This window comes from Cyprinus carpio, chromosome B17 (genome assembly GCF_018340385.1).
Source record: "Cyprinus carpio isolate SPL01 chromosome B17, ASM1834038v1, whole genome shotgun sequence".
In the NCBI taxonomy this organism is placed as follows: Eukaryota; Metazoa; Chordata; class Actinopteri; order Cypriniformes; family Cyprinidae; genus Cyprinus; species Cyprinus carpio.
In genome coordinates, this window is record NC_056613.1 from 10193773 (window position 1) to 10214355 (window position 20583).

Sequence of the window (20583 nt, forward strand, 5' to 3'; positions counted from 1 at the left end):
GACACGAAGATGGAAAAAAAAATATGAGATTGCACGAATAATAGTATTGCAGTCCTTTTGAGGCTCATTGAGAAAAAAAAACTAATAAAAAAAAAAAGAATCATTGAAACTTTGTTTTTCCTCCAATCAATTTTTTCCCATTACAATGTCCATTTACAAACTCCAAACGAAATTAAGTGAGATTCGCTTAAAATAAGAATAAAAACTATTTGAAAATAGGGTAAGAAAAACATACTTTATACAAGAAACATTCTTTAAAAATGTTGTTTCTCAGGTAAAATTTTCTTGTTTTTATTCATTCTTTACAGGACCGCAAAATAAAAATAATGATTAAATACTTATTTTTGCAGAGCTCAGTGTTAGAATACAACCTGTTTAACAACTCTTCCGTGCTGCTGTGCGTCAATTTGAGTTAATTTAGTTTAATTTACTTCGAGTTTATTAGATTTCCTGCAATTTAACATCAACTTTTCAGCCTAAGACTTCCTCCACAGATGTGATTTGTACTGTACATGGCAACAAAGTCACAAACAGCACATTGTGACTCTTGAGATGTGATTGTGTAAGGTCAGTAATGGCTACACTAGATTTCAATGGCAAACAGCACGAAAGGGTTAATCCAGCAACCCAGCCTCGATGGGTTGGAGAGCGTGTGTGTACCTTCGCAGCAGAATGAGGAGATGCTCCCTGGTCCAGCAGTAACAGAGCCACTCTCTGATTATCATAGTGAGCAGCCACATGCAGCGGTGTTAACCCAGTCTATAATATACACACAGACCCAAGCACGATCACAAACACCAGCATGCACACACACAAACACAAACACAGGACGCATGCATGTATGTCAGCACATACAGTACATGAGTGTGCACATGGTAGGTGTACACACACAAGCACGCACACATACACACAAACACACCATGTTAAAGTTAGAGGGAAGAAATTCCAGCAAACCACATTAAGATAGCTGCATGAGTTCACACATAGTATGACATGAAAAAACATTTTCACGGGATGAGTGTGTCTTTCCTTAATACAGAATAAAAGGAATAGTTCACCCAAAAATGAATTTTATGAAAATTTACTCACTCTCAGACCATCCAAGATGTAGATGTGTTTTTTTTAGCCTTAATCATCACTTGCTCACCAATGGATCCTCTGGAGTGAATGGGTGCCGTCAGAATGAGAGTCCAAACAGCTGATAAAAACATCACAATAATCCAAACAACTCCAGTCCATCAGTTAATGTCTTAAGCAAAAAGCTGCATGTTTGTAAGTAACAAATCCATCATTAAAACATTTTAACTTTAGACCCTTGATCTGGACAATAATAATAGTCTATAATCCATAATAACTCATATTTTAACCGTAAGCAAAAATTTTAAGTTAAAAGACACTTTGATGGATTCGTTTCTTACAAACATGAAGCTTTTCACTTCACAAGGCATTAACTGATGGACTGTAGTCGTGTGGATTAATTATAGATTATTATGATGTATTTATCAGTTGTTTGGACTCTACTGTAATTCTGACGGCAACCATTCACTGCAGAGGATCCACTGGGGAGCAAGTGATCAAATGCTAAATTTCTCCAAATCTTTTGCCAAAAGGTCTGAGAGTATGTACATTTTCAGCAAAAATTTATTTTGGGGTAACCTATTCCTTTAAGCTTCTATGTAGTATTTTCATATCTGCACTGTTGTACTTATTAAAAAGCATAATCTATGTTAAGGAAACCAGACCCTCATTACAACACTGACTTAACACAGGAAAATCTGCAAAATTTGTCAGCTCTGTAAATATCTCTCAATAAATCTAGTTATGACAGTCATACTTTGTAGTGCAAGAACAGTGAGGAGGAACCATTTGGAGAAAGATTGACACAGATGAACAGACGGCAAATGAAGGCCCTGTCCCAAATGATGCCCTTGGCCCTTGTGGTCTAAGGCGTCATGGTTTGGCTGGTTAGCTTGGCCCAGTTAGCCCCTGCTGGTCGATGTTGTAACTACACCCTCTGGCTATTAAATCAGGTTTCTTCATCGAAGGCCATTCAACAATATCTGTTTTATATAAAATAATGTTCTCCAACCAGTTTTTCTAAGTAGACACAAGTATTTCATTACTTTATAGTAAATGTTTTACCAATGCCCTATTTTATTTTTTTTTCAGACTTTTGAATCATAATGACAAATGGGACACCACACGAACAACCATGAGTCCACATCAAATTTTGGGACAGAACCAAGCTGTGTTATGTAAAGAAATGTAAACCACCATGCATAAATGGGCATATTTTTAGATGTGCTTGTGCATGTAACTGTGTGCATAACGTTTGCATTTGTTCACCAACCTTTCCTGCTGCATCCGGCGCAGCTTTCTTCTGCAGCAGAAGATTGGCTACTTCCAACTGCCCATACTTTGCAGCCACATGCAGGGGAGTGAATCCTTTCTGTGGATGTATATGTGGTAATGAAAAAAAAGGAAAAGAAAAGATGCTTATTTATGCTATTTTCATTATGACAGAATAAGGGGAATAAAACACTGTGCATACAAACCACATATAGTGGAGTCCAGAAAATGTTTTTGACAGAAGTCTGTAATGTCTTTTTCTCTATATTTATTTAATCAAAAATACAGTAAAAACAGTAATATTGTGAAATATTATTACTATTTAAAATAACTGTTTTCTATTTAAATATATTTTACAATGTAATGTGTTCCTGTGATGGCAAAGCTGAATTATCAGCAGCCAGTCTTTCGTGTCACACGATCCTTCAGAAATCATAAATAGAAAGTCATTTATTTGAAACAGAATATATATATATATATATATATATATATATATATATATATATATATATATATAGGGCTGTCAATGATTAATCACGATTAATCACATCCAAAATAAAAGTTTTGTTTACATAATATATGTGTGTATACTGTGTATATTTATTATGTATATATAAATACACACACATGCATGTATATATTTAAGAAGAATATGTTATGTTTATATATTAAATATATTTATATATAATATAAAATATAAGAATATAAATATATAAATGTATATACATGTAAATATTTTCTAAATATATAATTTATGTGTGTGTATTTATATATACATAATAAATATACCCTGTACACATACATATATTATGTAAACCAAAACTTTTATTTTGGATGTGATTAATCGTGATTAATCATTTGACAGAGAAAGTCATTTATTTGAAACAGAAATCTTTTGTAAAAATATAAAAAAAATATATATATATATGATAAATAGAAAGTCATTTATTTGAAACAGAAATCTTTTGTAAAATTATAAATGTGATCCTGGACCACAAAACCAGTCTTAAGTCACTGGGGTATATTTGTAGCAATAGCCAAAAAAACATTGTATGAGTCAAAATTATCGATTTTACTTTTATGCCAAAAATCATAAGGATATTAAGTAAAGATCATGTTCCATGAAGATATTTTGTAAATTTCCTACCATAAATAGATCAAAATAAAATTTTTGATTAGTAATATGCATTGTTAAGAATTCATTTGGACAACTTCAAAGGCAATTTTCTAAGTATTTTGATTTTTTTTGCACCCTCAGATTCCAGATTTTCAAATAGTTGTATCTCGGTCAAATATTGTCAGATCCTAATAAACCATACATCAATGGAAAGCTTATTTATTCAGCTTTTGGATGATGTATAAATCTCAAATTTGAAAAATTGACACTTAAGACTGGTTTTGTGGTCCATTGTCACAAATGTCTTTAGTGTTACTTTTGTTCAATTTAATGCATACTCACTAAATAAAAGTATCCATTTCTTACCAAAAAAACTTGTAGTGACACCAAATGGTGATGTATGTTTTCTTCATTTTACATGGTGACTTTATTTGGTTACTTTTTCAAAGTCCTAAAACTTTACTAATATCCACATTTAAATTCTAAATGTTCAGTGTGGTCTCAGACTTTTGCCCCCACTGATTACGCAGTACACACATAAACACACACACCTTAGTTGCTGCAGAGAGGGATGTTCCCTGCTCCAGCAAGAGTGCTGCTATCTCCTGATGACCCTCACGGGCGGCGAGGTGGAGAGGGGTGTAGCCAGAGGTGGTGGCAGCACTTGGTAACGCCCCCTTCTGCAGCAACTGCTGTACAATCTCCAATTTTCCCAGCCGGCTAGCTATATGCAGGGCTGTTTGGTCATCCTAGAAATTGTTATTATGGAAATAGAGAGTGAAAGAGAGAGACAGAGCAATGGTAGGCAAAACTGAAAAGCTCATCTGTCATGTTCTAATCATGTGTGTGATGGGATGTGGACAGTGGTTTATTCAAATTTGAGCTAAGGTGTGTGACTCACCTTGGCTTTGATGTCCACTTTAGCACCATTCTGTAGCAGGTATCTGACAACATCAGCCTGGCCGGCTCTTGCTGCCATGTGCAATGCTGTTTCACCTCTCTACAAACAAAATATTTAATGAAGTGCTTGTGAGTTGTAAGCTTTAATATATTAATTCAAAATTAATTTTACATAATAATATTGTGATGTAATATTTTTAATGAAAAAAATAAAGAAGGACAATAATTTTATTATTCATTATTTCAGTATAGCCATTATAATTTATATTCAATATAAAGAAAATAATATTTTCTTTAATACATTTTAACCAAAAACAAGTAAATTTTGTATTGATTTTCTAATACAATCACTCTTAAGAATTTTTTTTATTATTATTAAAGCAATATAATGTAAAATATCCAACTCAAAATTATAAAGAACAGTTATTTTGAATGACATGGGGAAGAGGAAGTGAAATCATTTGTCTCTGCAGGGCCAAGTTCAAAGGTTGGCTCTCATTCAACATTCATAATTTGTTGTTTTATCATGTTTGAAAAAATTAATCAAACAAAAATATGTCCAACCAGTCACTTAAAATATCAGTTTATTTTTGTATGTTGTTTATTTTTTTTACATAATATATCATTTTATATAATTTCAGTTTTGTTCATTTAGCTTAAGTTGCACAAAGCCATATACTGTATTAACAAATGAAGATATTCTATGTCTGATAGAATGTTTATAATGATAGAACTGCATTTACAAAAGTAAAAGTTAAGTTTCACAGAATGATGGTACAGATACTGTATCTGTGAGCGACACTGTACTTAAAGAGGAAACGTACCACGTTTGTGGTGTTGGGTGAGGCTCCATGATGTGTGAGCTGTTTCACTATGTTCTCATGACCCATAAATGCAGCAACATGGATGGGTGTCAACCCCGACTAAAACATTCAAACAAAACACAAACAAACACTGAAACATATATAAAACTGCTTGTGCTATTATGTTTTCCAAGCATATTCACTAAAACTGTGAACATTAAACTCATTTTAGTGCTTTTCTGGTACAATATCATATCACATAAATTATTAATAAACATCCAATTTCTCTCATACCTCAGTGACTGCCTGCAGTGATGCCCCATGTTTCAGCAGCAGTTCCATCACCTTCATTCGGTTCTTCTTACAGGCAATATGAAGAGGTGTGAAACCGTTCTGTTGATGTAGACACAAACATGCTCTGCTAGACTGAGATGCCACCACACCCACCTTTACCAAAAGTGGGGAACCACAAAAACCTTCCTGCTGTTGAACAAACCCACTGTATTCTGTAATAAAGCTGTGTGCTGCTGTTCATTTTATCTGTTTTAAACGCCAATCAAGTTATTTCTGAGGTTCAGGTTTATTTTAAAACTGTCATAAGCATGTCTTAGTATTACTATGGCAACATGCTCACATTATGTCATCCTCCATGTCTCAACTTTGTTTTTGTCTCACACATTGTAAAGAGAGAGCTTAACATCCACACAGCTGCATCTGTCAACACAGGAAAATGAACCCAGTCACTCCAAGAAAGAAATGCAGTGAGAAAGGAAACAGCGAGAGGATATTTTCTAAATTTGAATGTGCATGGCTCTCTTTTTCTCTCTGCTCTCACCAGGGCTTTAGCGTTAGGGTTGGCCTTCTTATCCACAATGACTTTGGCCACTTTGTAATGTCCGCAGTGAGCGGCCACGTGCAGTGCCGTCAGGTAATCATTGGTGACATCATCCACGGGAGCATTGTGCTGAAGGAGCAGCTGTACACAGTTCAGGTGATCCCCTTGGGTCGCCATGTGCAGTGGAGACAGACCATTCTATAGCAAACCAAAAAATAGCAATGGACATTTAACAAGAATAATGCTAATAGATGAGAAAAATCAATAAAACTGATATATATGCTTTGGCACCTAAAACCACAATCTATGGTGACATATCAGATTCCTGCAGTCAGGAGAAAATCTGATAGCAAAGAGGGCCTGATAAACATGTCACAGCTGTAAAAAATAATGGCCACAGAATATTTTGTCCAGCAGCAACTTAACCATGTTTCCATTCCCTCTCTTAGCCGCCACATGCAGTGGAGTGATGTCATTCTGTATGCAACCCACACAAACACCATAGGACACACCGCAAATACAAGAGAAATGGTTACAATCACACTCCACAGATATTATATCAAAATAATTATGTATGAAATAACAATAATATATTTCTGTGAAAAAATACAAAATATTCTGAATGGCATATGAGATGCATTGCAACCATGTGCATGTGACCCTCAGGCTGCAGCAGATTCATACATGAGGTTGTTTGGACTGAGCCGGCCATATGACAGTTTAGAGAGTTCAGCCGAGAGGGCATTTGGCACACACACACACAAAAATCAATAAAACTGATATATATGCTTTGGCACCTAAAACCACAATCTATGGTCACATATCAGATTCCTGCAGTCAGGAGAAAATCTGATAGCAAAGAGGGCCTGATAAACATGTCACAGCTGTAAAAAATAATGGCCACACGAGGGCAGTCTTAGGCATGTGCAGAAAGTATGGGTAAATCAGCGATCAAACATACCCTCACACAAAGTAATTCTTGGGGTCAGAGAAGCAGAGGTCTTACTTTCGTTTTGGACAAGATGGGAGCTCCCCTGTCCAGCAGCATCTCAACAACCTGCTCATGTCCACTGCGTGCGCCACAATGCAGAGGGGTTAAACCATCCTTTACGTACACACACACACACAGGCAAAAACAAAGATAAAATGTTACATAATATTAAAAACGTACCCTCTGAGATCATACTCTTAAGACCAGCTGATATCACAGACAAACATCAGCACCTCCGGATGCTCCACTGACAATATATGCTGACCTGCTTGATATTTCTTGCAAAGCTATTCAACTTAAGGCAGTATAAAGTATTGAAGTTAATACTTCTTTGGATTTTGCCTGATAGTTACCTTTACTAATGCACCTACACTTTATTTATTTATTGAACTATATTTATTGATATTAATTAAATTTTATTTTATTTTGACAGTTTTAGTCACCAAATTATATTGGGTGCCCTTACAGGAATTCTAAGCTAATGTTGACATACAGTATTTACAAGGTGCATAATGTACTCTGAAGCTTGCGCTCGTCTGTGATATCACTGAGGTTAACGGTCAAAGGGTGAGCTACTATATACAGTATAACTGCAGGAACATCCAAAGAAGCTGCCTGACATTTTCCTTAAGAGGTGAAGCTTGCTGAATCACAGATTCATTTAGACAAAAGTCTTGTCTTGTTATTCCTATACTAATAGTATATTTTATATGTCCATTTCCATAGTTGCACATTTAAAAGTTTGTGGTCAGTAAGACTAGATTTTTGAAAGAAATTAATTATTTTATTCAAAATAGATGCATTAAATTGACAGAAATTTGTTTCATTGACATGACAATAAATACATTTATAATGTTAAAAAGATTTCTATTTCAAATAAATGCTGTTTTTTTTTATATTTCAAAAGAAAAATCAAAGAATCCTGAAAAAAAGCTTCCACAATAATATTAGCATTGACCATATTAAGCAATGTTTCTCAAGCTCCAAAACAGCATATCTGAATAATATCTGAAGGGTCATGTGACACCGAAGACTGTAGTAATGAACATTAAGCTTTGCCATCAGATATAAATTACATGCATTGTATGAAATATATATTAAAACAGAAAACAGTTATTTTAAATATTTTGCAATATTACTGTTTTTATTGTATTTTTATTATTAAATTCATGCAACATTCTTTCAAAAACATTAAAAAAATCTTAATGGCCCCACACATTTAAAAATAGTGTAATTTGTGGTAATTTGTAGTATAGCATACATTTGTGTGTGTGTGTGTGTCTGTGTTACCTTGGTCTTGGCATCAATTTTCGCTCCACGGTCCAGCAGCAACTTAACCATGTTTCCATTCCCTCTCTTAGCCGCCACATGCAGTGGAGTGATGTCATTCTGTATGCAACCCACACAAACACCATAGGACACACCGCAAATACAAGAGAAATGGTTACAATCACACTCCACAGATATTATATCAAAATAATTATGTATGAAATAACAATAATATATTTCTGTGAAAAAATACAAAATATTCTGAATGGCATATGAGATGCATTGCAACCGTGTGCATGTGACCCTCAGGCTGCAGCAGATTCATACATGAGGTTGTTTGGACTGAGCCGGCCATATGACAGTTTAGAGAGTTCAGCCGAGAGGGCATTTGGCACACACACACACACACACACACACACACACACACACACACACACACACACACACACACACACACACACACACACACACACACACACACACACACACGAGAGCTCACAAAGAGCCTTAGGCAGATCATTTAGCTCATTCATCAAAACACTTATGGAGCATTTCAGGCTCCAGTTCTGGTGACAATACTACAACATTAATGCAATACTGCCCCCATTTGACAATCAGAGGAACTGCATGACCACAGTCATATTGAAACCAAGACTTGGTGCATTTCGAATGGGAATCAGTTCCCCTGAATGGAATATTCAAAAGTGTGTATTACAAAGAATTAGCAAAAGATCAAAGATAAGATTTTAACAGATTTTGGAGAATCGTTTCCCTTTAATCTGTTAAAATTGGTCCAATGAAGCAGTAGATGGTGCTGTGATCTCACCCTTGCCATGAAGTCCACTGCTGCTCCTCTGTTTAACAGCAGTGTTGCTACGTTGATGTTTCCATAGTGGGCAGCAATGTGGAGAGGAGTGAAACCGCTCTGATGACAAGAAAGACAAAGAGCAGAATTGTTAAAACAATTATTTATGAGTCCATTTAGCTACCTGTGCTTCCTTAGACTTGGGATTATCTGTGTTCTCATGCTACTAATTATGATCCTCTCTTTAATGGCTAAATAAAATTATATATCCCCATTAAAAATGATCACAAATAATTTAATTTGTACTCTTTACATTCCATCAATAAATACATAAAAAGTAAATGACAATGGATCTGAGTGTGTTACATAAAAAACAAACCCTTTATATAATATAAGAACATTTTGAATATGAAAGGCAGCTGTCAAAGCGAGATGGAGGTGTCCGGTAAGCTGCATTGCAGCAAAGGCCTTCCAGTCATGGTAGATTTCCATCTCAATTAGCCAATAATCCGACACAAAGCAGGTGGTGCTCAGCATAGCCCTTCCCCGCCTCTGTTTGCTCTCTCATCTCCAAGGGAACGGGGCTCCACCAATTTTGAGGGGAATTATTGCAATTATTAGCCACAGGCGTGAATGGAAAAACATTGCCAGCTGCACACGAATAGACTATGATATTTACAGAACTAACTCTAGACAAGAGACAACACTTACGGTCACCTATGAGGAGAACGGAATGAACATTCTCATAGATTATCACCATACAGTCATCATGATCAATGCATTCACATTTCTATTGACTCAGAAAACCCTTTAAATGCTTCAAATTCACGGACATGGCGCTTTGCTCTTTACATGTGGTTGTTAGTTTGCAATTTAGCAATGTTCTCTTTCATGCAAAAGTGTGAACTATAAATCTACACGGCCAAACTGCTGTTGCTTGCCATGTTGGCAATCTCGACCATGCACATGTGCAGATTCTTTTCGTAGCATTGCAACAATTCTAAACGGCAAGATTTCCAGCTGTTTAACTGAAACTGAGGGAGGTATTTGTCTAAAGGCCCATGCACAAGCCCCAGAGAGGGAGGACTAAACTACCAGACCATCTCATCTCTGCAGCTGGCCAGCCGGGTTCCTCTTTTACAGCCAAACCAAATGAATAGATGTCTCACAACATCTAATGCTCAAAGGAACAACATGCTACATCCAGTTAGTAATAAAAGCTGTTTAAAAGGTCAAACTTAAAATGTACCATTTGCTCACTTCTACAGTAGCAGGATGTGCCAGTGAAGTGACCTTTGCATTATGCAGTACTCTAATTCTAATGAATTCTCTTCTCTTCATCTTCAAAAGGCCAGATTAACTTTCACATACACTTTAAACATTTTCACACCGTCCAAAATACTGTACTTCAATGATTCCTGTTTGGCATAAGAAAATCAAGCCATATATTTTTATAATAGTTAAATGGTAAATAGTTTTGTTGCAAAAACAAAAAGTTTGTGAATATTTTATACTATATTTTAAACTGTTATAGGTCTTTAAGACTCAAAATTTTAGAGTCATTAAATGGTTTGACAAATGGAATTTTAATTCCTGCGATATAGACAAATTGTTAAATTCTAGCTTCTTTCACAACCAATTGATTAGTGAAAAATGAAGGTGGTGGCAATTATAATTGAAAGGGAGCATTTAATTGGACAAGATAAATATTTTTGGCCTGTTTAAAGAAAAATTAAATTAAATTAAATTGCCTGTTTTGATATAATGGTGTCCCTTAAATGTGAACTATAACAATCATGTTTGATCTGCATATTGTCCAGCAAAAGTAGACTAGATCTAGTGCTATTTTACTTCACATGTTGAGATGAAAACCTCTCTACAAACAACAAAATCTCATCAGCGGGCTCTAAAAACTAATAGTTTCTATTTACCGATATTAACATCAGTGCTAGCAACCACACACCACCACTGACACAAAACTCTTTTCACCAATCAGAAAGCTGAATGTTTAGATGGGGAACCCCGGCCTGTAGCTGCAGAAATCAAAACATGCTTCAGTCCTCCACCCAAAGCATGGTCTCATTCCTCCATCCCCAGAGAGGGAGGGCACATAGCGAATAAGAGAAGAGAAAACAGGAAATTATACAGAAATAGAGATGGTACGACAAGGGTGGGAGCAACACAAGGGGGTGTTCTAGGCAAAGCAGGGGTGGAGGTGGGGGTCAACAGCTTAATGTTTATCGTGGGTATACCTCTGTAATTCTATTCACCATCATCTACGTTGAGATGTGAGGAAAGGAGAGAATGGGCAGTTAGTGAACACTGACAGGTAAACCAAAACAAAGAAACTAAAGACAGGACTAAGTGTGGGTGAGTGAGTTAGAGGATAAAAATAACACAAATCACATTTAAAAGCAAAACATATGGATAGAGCATATGAAAAACTGCTCTTGATTACATTCTAAAATATGTCAAAAGATGTGGGCGAAGGAAAGTGTGTGTGTTTCTGTGTTTATACATGTATTTGAAAAGCAAAATGTTGTTTTGGTAAGATTTAGTGATAGACAGAGAGAAAAAATTGTGAGTAATGGACTTTCAGACAGACCTTGGACTCAACATCCGCATTGTGGTCATTCTGAAGAAGCAGAGCTGCAGATTTGGTGTCATCCTTGCGGGCTGCGATGTGGAGTGCAGGCAGACGGACTTTACCTTTTGTGTCATTCTCTAATAACAGAGAAACCACCTGATCATGACCTTGCTGCAGGGCTACGGCTAACGGTGTAAAGCCATCCTAAAGAGAGGAAGACAAACAGGCTTAATTACTAATTCATATACCTCATTTTACATTAATTACTGTATTTTGTTTTACAATATATAAAATTCCATTTGTAAACACTAAACTGAAATAAAGGTTTGGGGTCTGTAAGACTTTTTTGAAAGATTACTTATATTCAGCAGTTATGCATTAAATTGATCAAAAGTGCCAGTAAAGACATATCCTTTATTTTAAAAAAAAAAATCCTGAAAAAGTATCATGGCTTCCACAAAAATATTAAGCAGGGCAACTGTTTTCCACATTGATAATAATAAGAAATGAGCTCCAAATCATTGTATTAAATTGATTTCTGAAAGATCATGCAATACTGAACACTGAAGTAATGGCTGCTGAAATTCAGCTTTGCCATCACAAGAATAAATTAGATTTTAAAATTTCACAGTATTACTGCATTTCACTTCATTTTTGTTAAAATAAACACAGCCTAAGTAAGCATAAGAGACTACATTCAAAAACATTAAAAATCTTAATAACCTCAACACTTTTACCATTATATAAATCTGTATGTTGTGTGAAAAAAAGGAGGTGAGGAGTAGGAAGCACTTATCTGTGTACTGCTCAAGGTCACTCCGGCTCACCTCAGTAATCAATAAAATACTCTCACACACACACATGCACACACACACAAACCTCTGTGGCTATGCTCTGGCTGGAGTTGTTCTCCAGGAGGAAGCGCACCACATCCAGATGGTTTTCCTGTGCAGCCATGTAGAGTGGGGTAAAGCCATTCTGAAACAAACATTACATTAATGTTACAATACATGCTGCAGGATGGATCAACCTGCTGGTTCGTCTGGCCCCCGATTGAGCCTGGTTTCTCCCAAGGTTTATTTCTCCATTCTGTCACCGCTGGAGTTTTGGTTCCTTGCCGCTGTCGCCTCTGGCTTGCTTAGTTGGGGACAATTAATTTCCAGCAATATCGTCGACTTGATTGCACAGATACTATTTAAATTGAACTGAGCTAAATGATGACATCACTGAATTCAATGATGAACTGCCTTTAACTGAAAATTGAGTGTTTACTATTGTCCTTTTGCACTGACACACTATTTTCCTATTTTGACACTGTAAAGCTGCTTTGACACAATCTGTATTGTTAAAAGCGCTGTATAACCAAAGGTGACTTGACTTGACATTAATTCATTTAAAATGTATATACATTTAAATAATATCTTTTATTTTGCTACTGCACAGATAGAGAAATGGGACATTGGGACCTACACAATTTGATCAGAATTGTCTAACATGCACTTAATACATGTTAACAACATGTTAACAACAACTGGATATCTCAGCTAATTAACTGATCTCCCCCCTACCTTTTCATCCCCCATTTTATCCTTTTTAATACAGAAAAAGTTCTATTTCAAGATGACCTATAATATATATAAACTGTAAACCATCAAACAGACACCAGAGACTTGATTTGAAATGCACAAAACTCAAAGTGTCTCATTTGTTCTATTAACCTGACACAGCTCGACTCTGCTGTGCAACCCATCCCCTCCTCTCAGCAAAGACAAATCAATCAGAAGTGAAAAGTTTTATTTGAATTACTTCATAAGCATGAAGCACGGACCCTTGCTGTGGTAACCAGACAGCCAGGTTGCCATGGAAAATCTGTCATTCTTAATATTTCTGAAATCATCTGAGATTTCCCCAGAGAAGACAGACCTCCATTACACCCCCCATACATAACCTCAGTGACCCAGTTCCCATCGCAACACAGAGATGCTGACAGTGCAGGTAGGAGACGGCAATACTTTGTGATGATGGAGCATCAAGCAGAGACAGACACAGCCTCCCTTTATCATCATGTTTATCTCTTAGCACTTTATCTTTAAGTTCAAAATCTGGTTCCTTTCATTTTATTTGTAAATGTCTCATTCAAATGCCATTAGTTCTGTAATGGCAAACCATAACTTCCTTGCACCTTTGACAAAAAAAAATAATGTAGACAAACTCCCAAGCAAAAATACCTCTTTTTCCATAATCAGACATGATCATGATATTGACATTTCAACCATGATCACATTAACATATGACTGCTAAAGCAAAACCCAATTATGACTTATTTGGCACAAAAGAATATGAGCTGCCACAAAAAAAGACAAAAAAAATTTTTAACCAGAGTTTACATCTGTGTGTACTGTGTTGAGCTCAGTGCAGGAAATACTTTTATTACTGGCACTCCAATAATGTAGGTGGCCTTCATAACTTACTGAGCTCAAGTTTAAAGCAGTGTGTACAGTATGTGTGTGTATGTGTGTATATCTGTGTGTTCATTGGCTGGTCATCTAAAATAGAAACAGATTAAGAGTGTACATGAGCTGCCTTGCAGAAAAGCTGGAAGATCCAACTCAGTGATTATGTGTGTGTGGGTATATAAAAGTTTGTGGAGTCTGAAATGTGTACCTGGCTCTGTGCATTGACGTTGGCCCCATTGGTCACTAGCTCTCTCACCACTTCCTCCTGTCCCGCCAGTGAGGCGATATGCAGCGCCGTGTTTCCTTTCTGGATTAGAGTAGATGGAGAAACAACAGAGAGAGAGAATGAGTGGCATCTCTCGATTAATCTCTCCACCACCTGTTTGTGTCACCCCATCTAATGAGCGCTTTTGTCCCACTGGCATCCCCCCAGCAACCATTCCATCCCCTGTGCCAGAGCAGTGTTGTTTCCGCTGGCCTGTAGTTTACCTCCACACACACACACTTCATTCCTGCGGAGTGAATGCAGCACTAGAGGCTTTTTATACCCAGTGTGAACATGCTCACAGGAGCAGAGAACACCATGTGATATCAGACACAGATACAAACATCTCCTCAAGCTGGAGGCTCTGTGTGTGTGTCAAACTGACCTTGGTTGCTGCATCTACGTTAGCGCCCAATTTGAGCAGCTCGGCCACCACGTCCACATGCCCCTCTTTGGATGCCAGGTGCAATGCATTCAACCCATTCTGAAACACAAAATGCAGGTTCTGCTAGTGAACAGAATGGTTGTGGTTGTCTGTCAGGCATACTGTTACAAAGCAGCAGACTAGTATAAACCAGTCTGAACCAGAAGGGAAATATATACACATATATCATATGTAAACACTGTCACAGATAATCGCCTAAAAGAATTTGATCAAATTATTATTATTTTTTTCACAAAATGAGACATTTTGGAAAAATATTTGAAAAATTAATATTAAACAATTCCTTTAAATTAATATTAATATAAAAAATATAATTTAAATGAAACTACTCATTAAAGGTTATTTTTTTCGTTTTTAATAAAACCACAAGCGTTTTACTTTTCTTTTACACCTCACAGAACAGCATGAGATCTGGCTGATATCACACAACTGTGACACTTTCCCACGGCAAAAAGTTGAAGGGTTTCAGAAAGACTGATTCCTCTGATTCCAACATTATTTTAGTTATTTTTAAACTACTTTTCTAATAATCAAAGTTTTCAAATCCTTAATATCAGCAACACTACATCCCATTACAAAATCATCATATACAATACTGTTCAAAAAATTGGCGTCAGTAAGTTTTTTAATGCTTTTTAAATAAGTCTGTTATAGGCTCACCAAGACTGCACTTATTTAATCAAACATGCAACAAAAACAGTAATATTGTAATATTATTACAATAATTCCAGTTTCCAGCCTTTAGAAATCATTTAAATATGCTGATTTCATGTTCAAGAAAGATTTGTTTTATTATTATTAATTAGCGCTGTCAAACGATTAATCACGATTAATCGCATACAAAATAAAAGTTTGTGTTTACATAATGTGTATGTACTGAGTTATGTATATATTATGAGATATTATGTATATATAAATACACACACGCATGTATATATTTAATAAAAATATGTTACATTTATGTATTAAATATATTTATATATAACAAAAATATATAATGTAAATATTTTCAACATATATTTGTGTATGTGTGTGTGTATTTATATATACATAAAAATATACACAGTACACACATATATTATGTACACAAAAACTTTTATTTTGGATGCAATTAATCGTGATTAATCGTTTGACAGCACTATTATTAATGTTAAAAACACTTGTGCTGCCTCAGGACAATTTGAATGGAAAGTTATTTGAATATAATGTAAAAAAAAACAGCATTTATTTAAAACAATTAATTTGTAAAATCTCTTTACTGTCACTTTTAATCAATTTAATGCATTCTTGCTGAATAAAAGTACTAATTTCTTCCCCCCAAAAAATCTTAATGACCCCAAACTTTTTAACAGTATTATAACACAGTACAGATACACAGTACAGCTACTGATGAAAATTACATTTTGTCATACCATACATTTTTTCAGTGTTTACTTCCATCATTCTCAGTAATGATGATGATATTTTTACATCCTGTCACATGGTAAGAGAAATGATTCATACCTGATTACAGATGTTGATGTCGACACCAGTCTTCAGGTAGTCGAGGACCTTCTCAAGGTTCCCTGCCCTCGCTGCCCGCAGGTAACTGGCATTGCTGTCCGACTGCAAGTAATGAGAGAAAATGCAGAAGACGATTATTCCATTGACAAGGTCAAAGCTTTCCAGCTTTCAGCTCATTAAATCAATAAAAGGCAAAGAAATGTTTAAAAAAATCATACCAACTCCATCTTTACTCAGTGCCATTTGCCTCCAAAAACACACACATACACACACACACAAACAATCGACGTCCAACAGTGAAACTACGATCGCAGCGTGACAGGGGATCAAAGCTGCACAGAACACCTAAAAACATTGGCAATCCATCTCTTTTAGCAGATATCCCAGCGTTCCAGCTGAAGATCCAGCCAAAAACACCTCTTGTCTCTCATCAACGGATACGGAACAGAACACTAAATAATAGCTATTATTCTGACACAGGTTTCCGCCCACTTTCCCTCATGATCCTTTGGTCTCTCACTCAGAATGAGTTTTCTCTTCTCATGCGTATATGAGAAAGAGCACAGGATTTGGGAGAAAACACGACGAGTGTATGTGTGTGTGCCTCGTGAATGTGTCTTCTTTTGTCAGCCTCAGTTTGATTCGGGGACACTGCACTTGACATAAGAGGACACACAGCAAAATTTCAATACAGTTTACCTCACTCACACATAAACACACACAATTTTATAAAGAATAGGATAGGGTTATCTCAGAGACATGCTCACATGGGGAATTCCTCTAAATGAGAGGCTATATTTAGTCCTCACTAAACCCAGGACAAACTCCTCCCCATATCTACCATCAATGTGTGTGCGCTGGCAAGAAGATCTGGAAAGAAAGGCTCACTTTCCAAAACTAACTCGACTGAGTTTGACAAGAAGAGGCTATGCTGGTGTATTATGGAGATGAATGACATGCATATTCATCTAGCGACCAGAGCACATCGCACAGAAAAGGACAAATGTGTATTTTTGTGATGGTGTGTATGCTTCTATATTTTAGTATGAGATTCATGGCTCATAATGAACTCTAAGCTCATTAGCTAGTCATTTACTCAACCTGTTCCACTGGGAAAACCTCCATTTTATTTTGTGTGTGTGCGTGTATGCTTGTATCATCAGACACTTACAGTCTGTGCTGTATGAAATGATGGATTAAAAGGAAAGGCAAAAGACGCCTTTGCTCAGAGGGTAATGCGTACAGTAAACAAATTCTGCCCCTCACACACACAATAAAAAGTCTGAGAGAGAAAAGATATTGTATGTGTGTGCCGGTCTTTTTGTGATTTTCCTCTCTTATCTCTGAGTTAATGAGTTTTTCCAGCTTGTCACCCATAACTCCTTCCCTGGAGGATTCTAGCTGGGAAAATAACACCCACTCATATCCACACCCACTCAAATATACATATAATCACAAAGAAAATCTGTATTAAATAAAGTGGGTGTTTGTGTCCTAATGGATAAGATCTGGATTTCGACCATAAACGTTGTAGGTTTATCCAAAGCATGGGTTGCCAGTGAATAAGAATGACCTCCTGTCCTGTTATCATAGTGCCCTTGAGCAAGACTCTTAACCCCTCATTAAGTGTCTGTACGATAAGTATAATGAAAGCTCTAGATGAAATGTCTGCTCAGTCTCTTATGTCGAGTTATAATTGATCAAAAATACAGTCATATTGTGAAATATTATTACAATTTAAAATAACTGTTTTCTATTTAAATATATTTTAAAATGTAATTTATTCCAAAGCTGAATTTTCAGCATCAGTACTCCAGTCTTCAGTGTCAAATAATACTTCAGAAATCGATTTAATACAGTATGCTGATTTAATGTTCAAGAAGCATTTCTTACTATTATCACTGATGAAACTGCTGTGCTGCTTAATATTTTTGTGAAAACCATGATAAAATTTTACAGTATTCTTTGGTAACATTTTAAATGTCTTTACTGCCTTTTTTAATGCACCCTTGCTGAATAAAAGCATTAATTTATTTAAAAAAAAAAAAAACTTACTGACCTCAAACATTTGAACAATGTACTAATGCTAAACCTGCTAAACAAATGCTATCTTAAAGCACTGACACAATGCACACACACCACAACATGTAAACATTCATATACAACCTACAAAACAGTATCAGAGAACACAAAAACCTCCATACCTGAACACTGTTCATTCAAACTCTGAGATTCCCAACTTTATCATCTGTATCTCTTTAGTATTACACAAAACCCATACATCCTTCAGAAACCACAGAAGATTAACTTTTTCTCACTAAGTAAAATATAAAAGTGGATTTTGTGGGAGGTTGTGAGAATTTGAGGTATCTGTTTTAGACATGCACAGTGGAGCACTTACTAAACACAAGTTTTGCTACACTGCCAGGACATTGATAAGGTATTTAGAACAATTGTTTCTATCTTGCTATGCACTTGCCAAGGTCAATCAGCCACCACCTAATCTGTCTATGGGATTTTTTCCCCCCTACAGTTTCTTCATCTTTATTTTTAAAAATCTTTTAACTGTGAAAAACCCTAGTGCTAACAACCTGTGTGTCAAGTCTCAAGCTCTGAATCTTTATAAATGCTCACACTGTATAATTCATCTCAAGCATGGAGATGTGAAAGGCCTCTCTGTTTTAAAATAGTACGCATCAATATTTCAGTGTGGGAAATTTTGTGAACACTATGCATGTACAGTACGCACAGTAGAGTGGAAAAACTCTGTGCTAACTCATACACACAGTTATGGAAACACAAACACACACCCAGTGGAGTTACATAAGGCATTCTCTAGGGTACAGCTGTTATTAAAACATCAGAGATACTGGACTGAAAGAAAGACATGAGGAAAGGGAAGAGAAAAGGTCATAGTTGATAAAAAATGATGCGACACTACATATGAAAACAAAATGTTAATGTCTGTACAGTTGTTGTTCATAAAAGAATTAGAGCAGTTAAACAGCTGACCCAATAATACTCTAGTCTCTGCCTCTCTGTCTCAGTGTCTCTTCAGGTCCTAGATAAGCAGTGAGCTCAAATACTGCATGATCGGCAAAAAAAAAAAAAACAAAGCTACCCGTCAGTGTGGCTGCAGACAAGGCGACTACACACACACACACACACACACACACACACACACATTCCAGTCCTCTGAACATCAATGCCACTATATGCAGATACAGTCCTAAAAATGATGTAAGCGACAACATGTTACAAATTTACAGTCAGAATGTCTGTAAATCGCAACATTTACAGATATCTGTGGTTGATTTTGCAGAGGAGTTGGTCAGTTCAGACTGCCTGGTTCATTCATTTCGACAAGAAAAGCTGTTTAGTTTTAAAATACCCACCTTTAAATCATTTACATCCATATTCCCAAAACAAAAATTATTAAAACAAAACACCACTATGCAATAGGCTTCAAAGAGTACAAATGCAACAGTGTTGAAATTCTTAATTATGCCAAATCCACAATGTTGTTGAAATTCTTAATTATGCCAAATCCATAAGTATTATAAATCTATACTACTTTGTTTAAAAAAAGAAAAGAAACTAAACACAATCATTACATGAGCACAGCAATTCTTAAAGGGCAAGCACTCTTCAAGTGTTTAAAGGGTTAAATTCTTGCCGCAATCTATCGCTTTCCCTTTAAATTTGAAAACTAGCCATTATTGCAGTTAAGTTAAACCGTTAGTTATTAAGATAAACACCCTATAAACACACATCCAAGTTTCTCCAGCCTCAGCATCACAATAAAATTGAAGCCCCATAGTCACAATATCTTCAAGAGGTAGATTCACACAATCGTGATTGTATATAGCGTTGTTAGGTAAATTAGATGAAGTGCTCCAGCAGTGAACTTGGCAAAGAGCTTTTAAGCACTAGGACACTCTTCACTTGTGTTACCATGCATGCACACACACACACCAAGGTCAGTAAAAAAGCACTAGAGCAAAGGTAGAGTTGGAGTGCCTGACCAGCATGAATGTCAAAATGGTGGTAATTACACCAGCACACATGAAGCAGATCTAATTTTGCATGTGATTCAACCTTGACAATAGAGCCGCACTTCAAATAAACAGTTGTTCTCTGATATCTGTGAGGACCTTTATTTCTGCAGGATTCTGCAAACAAAATCTAGAAATCTGAGCCCAGTGAGACCAACGGGCAACAGATCAGACTTTGCAACATTTAGCCCGCAGAGAAGTTT

At 36.1% G+C, this 20583-nt stretch overlaps 1 protein-coding gene across 34 annotated transcripts in view; it reads right to left on the reverse strand.

Moving 5' to 3' along the window:
* LOC109053737 (ankyrin-3-like) overlaps positions 1-20583 on the reverse strand; it is a 102428-nt gene that overhangs the window by 48939 nt on the left and 32906 nt on the right. For 24 of the 34 annotated variants that reach the window (XM_042742118.1, XM_042742139.1, XM_042742138.1 and 21 more), the window contains exons 2-17: positions 16326-16427; positions 14763-14861; positions 14321-14419; positions 12536-12634; positions 11675-11860; positions 11322-11345; positions 9091-9189; positions 8286-8384; positions 7011-7109; positions 6005-6202; positions 5464-5562; positions 5191-5289; positions 4368-4466; positions 4018-4215; positions 2351-2449; positions 661-759 (exon numbers count right to left, since the gene is read on the reverse strand). In XM_042742118.1, the coding sequence (XP_042598052.1) occupies positions 661-759; positions 2351-2449; positions 4018-4215; positions 4368-4466; positions 5191-5289; positions 5464-5562; positions 6005-6202; positions 7011-7109; positions 8286-8384; positions 9091-9189; positions 11322-11345; positions 11675-11860; positions 12536-12634; positions 14321-14419; positions 14763-14861; positions 16326-16427 (1797 nt within the window). Of the gene's footprint in view, positions 1-660; positions 760-2350; positions 2450-4017; positions 4216-4367; positions 4467-5190; positions 5290-5463; positions 5563-6004; positions 6203-7010; positions 7110-8285; positions 8385-9090; positions 9190-11321; positions 11346-11674; positions 11861-12535; positions 12635-14320; positions 14420-14762; positions 14862-16325; positions 16428-16543; positions 17055-20583 lie in introns of those variants that run through there. The other 10 variants (XM_042742142.1, XM_042742108.1, XM_042742119.1 and 7 more) reach the window with 4 other exon arrangements.